Source organism: Strigops habroptila, chromosome 6 (assembly GCF_004027225.2).
Source record: "Strigops habroptila isolate Jane chromosome 6, bStrHab1.2.pri, whole genome shotgun sequence".
Lineage (NCBI taxonomy): Eukaryota > Metazoa > Chordata > Aves > Psittaciformes > Psittacidae > Strigops > Strigops habroptila.
Genome location: NC_044282.2, coordinates 74,848,144 through 74,857,077, shown reverse-complemented (window position 1 = coordinate 74,857,077; position 8,934 = coordinate 74,848,144). Strand labels below are relative to the sequence as shown.

At 40.3% G+C, this 8,934-nt stretch overlaps 1 protein-coding gene across 1 annotated transcript in view; it reads left to right on the top strand.

Moving 5' to 3' along the window:
- The first annotated feature begins 527 nt into the window (after positions 1–527).
- The window catches only part of ACYP2 (acylphosphatase 2), a 45,934-nt gene continuing 37,527 nt past the window's right edge, over positions 528–8,934 (top strand). The window contains exons 1-3 of the mRNA XM_030489234.1: positions 528–907; positions 1,462–1,478; positions 3,175–3,284. Coding sequence (XP_030345094.1) covers positions 838–907; positions 1,462–1,478; positions 3,175–3,284 — 197 coding nt within the window. The 5' untranslated portion in view covers positions 528–837. The remainder of the gene's footprint in view (positions 908–1,461; positions 1,479–3,174; positions 3,285–8,934) is intronic.

The window sequence follows — 8,934 nt, the reverse complement described above, 5'->3', positions numbered from 1 at the left end:
AAGAAACTACATATCAATGGTTTTGGGAAGGCTTGCTAATGAAAACAGGACTACTAATAGATACCACTGGTACACTACTAGATACCACTGAAGGTTTGCTGAACAGCTTGCAGGAGGTGAGCTTGCTGCTCTAGATGAGAAGTCCAGCCCCTTGCTGGCCTTGTTATTTACCTCAGCATAGTGGTTGAACAGCAAAATGCATTTTAAAACTGGCTGAAAGCTTAATTAACATGGAGATGCGAGAAAAGTCAGTCACTCAGCCTTGCTGAGGGGATGCCTAAGATAAATTTTGGGTTTTCGTGTGTGTTTTAGCTTTCACCTGCTTTTCACTTTGTCAGTCAAAATTACCTCAGTTCTGCCATGTATGTAAAATATGCCTTGTTTTCGGTAATTCCTGTAAATCCCTGGAGAAGGCTAATGCTGGTTACCTGATGCTTGAGGAAGGGGAACCCAGCCGGGCGCAGACGCCTGCTGCAGCAGCCCTGAACGAGGAGACAGTCCCCTCCAGACCTTTGTTCTCTCAATCCATTCCTAACCTCAAACACAAGAGGTAAAACACTTTCACGGAGCGTTACAGGTCCCGGTGTACCTCAGGACACGCCGCCGTCGGCTGCTATCCCTCAGAGCGCTCATTCCTCCCCTCAGCGCTGCGGGGCCGCGTCCGTCCCGGACTGTTCCCGGTGTGTGCGTGGGGCTCATGTCCCCCCACACCGCCCCCTCAGCGTGAGCCGGCCGCGAACGCTGGAAGCTTGATCCTTGCGCGCTCCCGTCCGGGCTCGGCCGCGGTCCGGGGCGCAGCGAGCGGCGGCAGCGGCTGCTCCCGGCGGCGCGGCTGCCATGTCTACCCTGGCCAAGGCCTCCGGCGCGCTCAAGTCGGTGGATTATGAAGTGTTCGGGCGAGTGCAAGGTAAAGACGGGCGCGGGGCAGCGGGCGGGCGGTGAGGGGCGCCGGGAGCCGTGGGCCGCGCATGCGCTGAGGCGGTGGCGGCGTGTGAGGGAGCGGTAGCGGCCGGAGCGGGAGAGGGGTGAAGAAGGGGTGTAAATGTGTCCCCAGCGTAAGGTTCGCCCGGTTCCATGGAGAACACAGGCTCTTGTGTCAAAAGCACTTTCCGTCAGCATGGTTATGTGTGAATCCTCCTCCCTCCCGGCTCAGGCAGCAAACTTCGAGGCGAAAATAAAGTCAAAGGCAATTCCTATATTGCAGTGCCTTCATTAAAGCTGCATGTGCTGTCTGCGTTAATGGACTTGATCGTTTGCCGAGGGGAAGGCTCAAGGCCAGCTTGTACCCGAATTCCATAGACTTTGCCCAATTCGCTAAAATTCAATAACAACTCCTTGAAACTTCTGTAAGAAAAGACCACAGATGGCTTGTAGGCATTTTACTGTACACTTATATGAAGTGAAACTCCCAGAAGTGGCATTCCTTCAAACTATTTTACTGTCTTTTTCTGTCTTTTCCAGGTGTTTGTTTCAGGATGGTAAGGCAATGTCTGATTTACCGGCTCTGCTTTACAGTATAGTATTTCCAGTGCTAAAAATACAGCAGCAGGTCTGTAGAGTGTAAATATATCCAAGCCGAACTCTGAGTTCCAGGTTAGAAGGCTGAGTATTGCAAGTGGATTTAAAGGGGGAAATTTCCCCCTTTCATATTATTGTTACATTAAAATGGATTTTTGAAAGCTTACTAATGTGTTGCTTGTTTGTATAGCATCTAAAGGTGGTTGTTTGTTAGGTTACTTGTGACAGCACAGCCACAAGAACATTATAACATGTTAATCTTCAGAAAGGTTAAGTCTGAAGTTCTTGATACTGGCTTCTGAAACAATGTGTTCCAGTTTAATCTTTTTTAATTGCACTTTTAGTCCTTATATTTAAAGAATGGTGTTTCCTGGTAACAATGTGCTACAAACACGGAGTCTGTGGCTTGTATCTCAGCTGAGTATCTCCTCCAGCTCTGAATGTGCAGCAGGTAGATTTGAATCTCACAGAAACTTAAGAAACAAGAGGACACATTTCAAATAAGAACAATTTGTTGTCTGGGAGTAGTAATATATTAATATTAGAGTAATATACTTAATATTAGATCTAAAAGTTGCTTTTGGATAAGCTACTATGGAGAACCTTATCCTCTCGAAATATCCTCTTGAAATAATCCTCTTGAAAAATGCTCTTCATAATTAATAACACCTTTTCATTGGCTAAATTACCTCAAAATTTGGTTTGCCTCTTGGAATGTAGCTACATCAACCTGATATTTGGCTGTTGGCATTAGAATAAGTGTCTGACGAGGCAGATAATGCGGTGTTCCCATGTAGTATCTGTGTACTGTTTTGGGTAGTACTGCAAAAAATCTCAACCCAACCCACACCTCAAAAAGCAGGGTATTTGGAAATTCCTGGTTTTATCACAAGAAGTGAATAGCTGGGAAAACTGTCATTTGGTGTGGTATTGCAAAAATAATAGAAAGTCAGTATAATTGCAACCTTTGCTGCTATTTTTCAGTAGTAGTGCAGCAGCTGCAGGTAGAATTTAAAGGTGAAAGTCAGGAGGAAAGGATTTAAAAGGAAACTGGAGAAAAGGATCTATGAAGTTTGTAGATGTAGCAAATTTAACGAGTTCAGACACTGTGATTGAAGAGGCAAATGAGCAGTGATAGGAGCTATAGAAAGGAATACGGTAGGTACAAAGGAGTGGTGTGGGATTAGTAGAATTCTTTGTGATTAAAACTGTTAGAAGTTCCTAAAATAAGGGGAGCTAGTCTTCAGCCTCCCTGTAAATGAAAAAAGCCTCATACCATCAGAAGGCTTCTGTGCATATCCATATGATACAGAGGAAGATGACTTTTATGAGCAGTGTAATGTCTTGGTTGGAGCCATCGTATGTGTAGCTTTTTTTTTGAAGAAAACTATTAAAAGCTGTGAAAATGAAAGTGTGAATTAACTCACATTATGTATATATGAAATCTCATTCTTCTTCACAAGTTGCCTGCTTCTGCTGCAACTTCAGAGCTGACAGGAGCATCTTAATGCCTCAGTATGAGCATTGTGGATTTTTAAGTGTAGGTCTTAAAGCTATGCAAATGAAACTATTTAAATGAAAGTGGGGTTTTTAAGTGATACACATGTGGTGTATGTGCTGATGCTGACTGTCCTCTTTCATTATTTTGTGAATCAGTACACAGAAGAGGAAGCAAGGAAGTTAGGAGTGGTTGGCTGGGTTAAAAATACCAGCCAAGGAACTGTAACAGGCCAAGTTCAGGGCCCAGAAGATAAAGTAAATGCAATGTAAGTATTTTCGTGGTTTTTCTTAGTCTCACTATAGTCGTGTACAGAAGCATTTTTAATACAAAGTTGCAAGTAGGTTCATATATCAGTAATTTAACAGCACTTTCAATGCTCAGTTTTAGTTTTGAGGAGTTAAGGAGATGCATTCTTTAAGTTGTACAAAAAGCCTGTAAGCTTCAAAAATGGTGTGTAGCATCAGCCAGTTTTAACCTTTAGTGTCAAATGGTTTCAGTGTATTTCCCTAATATGCTCTTTTACTGTGAAATGAAGGAAAAAACCTTTATTCATACACGTGAGCGAAGATCTGGTTTTTAATTCTTCAAAATTTCTCTAGTAAGAAACAGATTGAAGAACTTCCCTATGTAATTTAAAGGAAACTGGGTTTAAATACGATTTTTTTTTCTGACTTAGAAATATGAATCCAAAATACAGACTGCAGCAAAGGCCTGTAGTCTTTACCATCTGGAAATAAGTTTTGAAGTACTTTGGTGTCTTTAAAAGAATAGGTAATTATTTTCTTTATTAAAATGCCAATTTCCGAAAGCTTAAAGCTATCACTGAGAAAATGATGCCTGGAAAAACACAAAGCCCAGTTCAGTGGCTTCCAACTATCACTTTTTGCAAGTGTATGTAGGGAAACTGGAGTCTTTAAAAATCCTTCAGTGGTTTGTTCCCTCAGCAAAGAATGAGCGATGGTAAAACTTTCCTTTGTCAAGCTTTGTTATGGGGGGACAAATTCTGCCAATTCTGATACAGGAATTGCTTCAAAACTGAACTTGGGTAAAGTGAAGTTGGCTTTTTGCAGAGAAAATAGTGTTAAGCTTCCTGGCGAAGAGATTTATATGTGATTATCTAATGTGACAGATGTATGTGTAGTAATTTTCTTTGGTTTTGAGCTTATCGTTGGGTTGCTTCTCTTGGGCTGCAAAATATTTACAAAGCCAGAGAAATATCAGTTGTTTTCCTAGATCAAGTTTATACTTATTTTCTGGAAGAACTTTAATAGCCTCATCTAAATACTGTGTGAATTTAGTATCTTGGTGCCATCTCTCTAGGTAATATAGAATACTGAAAATGAGCATGTGAGAAATCAGGGTCTGGTTTCTATTTGCTGGAGTACTTTTTAGTATAAAACTTTCTAGTCGGTTGATTTATTCTCATTAAGCAGGTTCAAGTGAAAGCACAGTTTAGCTCCTGATAGTTCTTTGATTTGCATGAACTAGGGTTGCTGCAGAACAGTGTTATCATCCATCCTTTTCCCTTTCCTGTTGTCTGTGTTGATGGGATTGAAAGGAAACTGTGCTTACCCCAACACAGAAAATCTGTGTGTAATGGGGGATCTCACAGCAGAGCTCCAAAATTAGACTAACAAGACTAGGCTTGTTCCCAGAGGTGTGAGTTGGCATACAGACTGTCCTAAAAGGAAATAAAGGGTTTATATTTCACTGTTACACAATTTAAAGTAGGCTCAGCAAGGTGGATTGTGGCAAAGTGTTGACACTTTCTATGTACATTATGTTTGATATTCAAAGTAAATAAAAAGTTGGTTTGAATTGCTGCTTCTTCATTTCACGTTGGAAATCAATGTTTTCCTCTGATGTGAGAATACTGTCACAATGTTGAGGTATGACTTTGAAGTATGCATTGAGATACAGATGATTAAATCAGGGATACTGGAGTAGAAAACAGGAGAAATGGAGCAGAAAGAGTTCACTTTTCCTTGCTCCCTGTATGTGCTCTGGTACATCAGAAATGTAGTGAGTTTATTTTTGGCATTAAATAGATGAACTTCCACATGAAAAGGGAGCTGTTGTGTATGAACAGCTACTTTGAAAGGCTCTTGCTTCTCTCTGCTAGTACATGTTAATAGGAGGTCAAAATAGGGTTGAGTTTTTGAAGTTTATTCCAGAGCTTACAGTGTTATTTTTGTAATGCTCAGTCATGCTTCCTAGGAATTCATAATGCTGTGTTACTTAAAATGCTGTATTAAATAAAAACAAAATGAGGCTTGCTTCTGCTGTGGCAAGTGAATATAAACCAGTAATCCTAAACATACATTTGTATTTAAACTGTGATAAATAATAAGGAGGAAATTCTGGCAGCAACTTCTGTGCAAGCTCTGGTTTGGATTTGCTGGATACTCAGAACTTAAGAGAGAGTGTGTGTGACACTTCTTAACAAATTGGAGATGGTGTGTTCAAAGAAGTGGAACACTTTTCAGAGAAATACAGCCCATGGATCAATACTGCATGGTATTTCAAGCAAGGTCCCTGGTAAGAGCTATTTTAAATAGGGGAATTAATGTGTTACCTTGTAGAAATCTCTCACGAACAGTTTGTGCAGTGTCCTTTGGACAGGTATTTTCACACTTGCCTCAGTTTCTAAATTAAACTTAGGCACAAAGTGGTTCTTCAGAGGTGCCGCACTTGGGCTTTTAAAAATCACTTATTAATGGTAATAGAATGATTTGCCAGTTGTTTCACTGGTTCTGGCTTGTTAATGCTAGTATTTTTTAGGGGGGGTGGAAGGGGTGGTTTGGTTTATCATAAACAGTGTTTATCCTTTCATGATGCTAAATAGAATCAAGAACATAAATAGAGAGTAGGAATGCCATTAGTAAGTATAGTTCTACAACAGGTAAATAGAAAAAGCAATGAGGGAGGGAAGAAAAGAGGGATAAGTGTTTGAGAAGGAGGATAAAGACAGGGAAAGTGTAAAAAATGTGGGAAAAACACCATGAGGGAATTCAATGTTCCCAGAAGCATGGAGTGAATAACAAAGCATGCCTTTGTTCTGGAGCAGTGGTGCGGCAGCTCTAGCCCAATGGTTTTCCAGCTGCAGCCCCTTGCTCTTGGTTTTCTGGTCCTCTTAATTGTTTTGTATCACAGCTATGTGAGGTGCAGCTATGAAGCATCCAGTACAGGCTCAAGAAACAATGCCTTTAGATGGTCGTTTTTTATGCAAGCTGCAAGGTAAAATATAATGTGGGAGATATTGTGAGGAAATTCTTGATGATTTGTTTTACACACTGTTGTAATGCAGGTGTGGAGTTTAGATAGAGAGTGACCAGAACTGGTGTAAAGTGGAGAAAATAAGGTTTTAAGTGCGAGAGTTTAAGGTATGACTATCCACCCATACTTACAGCTCTCAAGTGAGAGCATGTTAGAGAAGATCTGTTCTGTTGGCCAGGTAACTGATGACCTTTGGAGAGCCTTGGTGTCATGGTTTAAGCCAAATACAACTTTATTGGGTTAGAACTGAGGGATTAGTGTGGGAAGGCAGCCAGAGGCTGCATATCCACTGCTGCAGATGCAGCAGTTTGCCAATGCAGGCAGTGGGTTTGGTTCCTTCCCATCCTGCCTCTTTTACCCCAGCCTGATGTGGTTTTTGAAGCAGAGTGCTGAAGCCTGGATTTTGTCCTAAAACACAGACTAATTGTTTCCCTGCAGACATAAAACATGATTATGATGAATTACTTTGAAAGATGACATGCAAAATAGAGTTTGCTCTGGAGCATGTAACAACTTACAGGAGCATTCTGATTCTTGCAGAAAGAAGTGGAAACTGGTAGGTATGAAGTGTGATGTATGAAGGATCAGGGTCTGGAAGGTGTTGCAAGTGCAGGAAGTTGTTTTCCTTCTTTCCTTCCTCCCATGTTGAACATGGGTCTGCATTTCTGTTGAAGTGGTGCTGGAACACTGACTTCTTTGATTTACATTCGGTGTGTTTGATGACACTGAAAAGTGGGAAAAGGTACTGACTTCCTTGAGGGTTTGTCCTGAGAATGTCACTGAAATTCAAGAAGCTTTAAGGTATGAACGGGCAGGTCTTGATTCTATTCATTTCAAGATTTGTCTTCAGTTTGTTTTTCTTGGAACCCTTTTAGGTTCCGAAAGATTGGTGGCTTTTACATGATGTATGTTGAAGCTATTTTTTAATTTCAACTGGGAGGTTTTGCAGCCCATTTTAGAGAGTATTTTTAAGAAGTCTTGAGAACCTTTTACCTGTAAGCTTGCTTTACCATCCCTTGGTTTTAACCTCTAGATGGAGCTGTTTGTTCTGTAGAACCTTTCGGCTGTCTGTGCTTCACTTGAAGCGAGTCTATTTTTAGACTGTTATGGCGAAACCATCTTTTTCTTCACTACCTTTTTCCCTATTGTATTTTATGCTCCTGTTCTGCTTGCTGCTACTGCTTCACATAGATAACACCCATTATCCTTAGGTACTAAACAGCTCATTTCCAGTCTGTTACCTATCTGTAAGCCAAAGAGTATTAAAGACACAAGCAGAGTCACAGCATTTCTAAAACATAATGACATAAGATTTGATGGTAAACTGGAGGCTTTTTTGCTAGCCCAGGTATCATTAAGTGGGGAAGAGGAGGCAGTCCTTTGGTTTCTTTATTTTTACCCAGAAGATTTATAGTACAGGGTTTTTATTATAGTATCCCGTGATATTTTTTCCCTTTTTATTCATCAAATAAGGTTAGAGCCTTTGTAGTCAGTGTGACTGTTGCCATGGCAACTTGCATCCACAGGCTGGAAAGCACTTTCCTATGAGAATTGTTTGAACTTTGAGGACATATTACTTAGTTATCCGTTAAAAAAGGAAGGTAAGACTCTTGTAGAGTAGCAAGTTCAGAATTTATTCCAAAAATCAAAGATCTTGGATCAGGCTGACGCTTTAAAATGTCAAATCTTAGGATGTTTTGTAGACACAGGTAGCGTATAGCAGCATAGTGAGTATTTTTTCTGTCTTTGTAGAAAGGCATGATGTGAAATATAGATTGCTTGTCTTGGAAATGTTTTTAATTATTGAATTAGCTAAAATTAAATTTGGATGTTTTATTTTTTAATATTAATGACTTCAGAAAAATTAATGTTAAATGTATAAATGACACAAGACTTGAAAATTACTTCAGTGTGTATCTGCATAGAAAAATCCAGGGGTTTACCATGTAAAAGGGGAGAAGGGAACTCTGTGTTAGTTAATATCACAACTGTCATTCTCTGTTTCATTACTCAGGTGTATCCAAGATTCCTGTCTGTACTACCTGGCATTGATTGAATAAATACTTTTTCCCTGTATATAATTTTTAGTTGTTTTCAGAGGACAGCCCTGATGGCATGAATTGGAACGAAGTGCTGGTAAAAAAAAATCCCTCCATATTTAGACTGTCTGGGTTTCCTGAGCCAAATTCTACGTCTTAATACCAATTTATATTGAGATATAAACCAAACAGATTTTAGTCTGTATTTTGAGATTTCTCTCCATTTGAAAAGGGTAACTTCTAAATTTTCAGCTCGATCTAAATGTTGTTTAGGGGAATAAACTGTAGCACTTTGCATGTGAACCCAGGCATAATGGTAGAAATGAACCTGCAGGGGATGCTTGTACGGACAAGGAAGTGGTTTGTGTTTTTAGATGCATTTGAGACATTTGCAATGTACCCAAAGGAAGGTGGGTGAAAGCTTCAGAGAGGTTGGAGATGTTGATGGATTAGGGAGGGAATATGGAAGTCCATTTGGGTTTGGCAACAGCTGATCTGTAAAATGCTGTCATTGCAGACTGGGAATCAGTAGCTTCAAGAAATGGTGAGTAACATCAGGCTAGCAGAAAAGGTATAAAACTTCCAGAGATGCTTTTATGT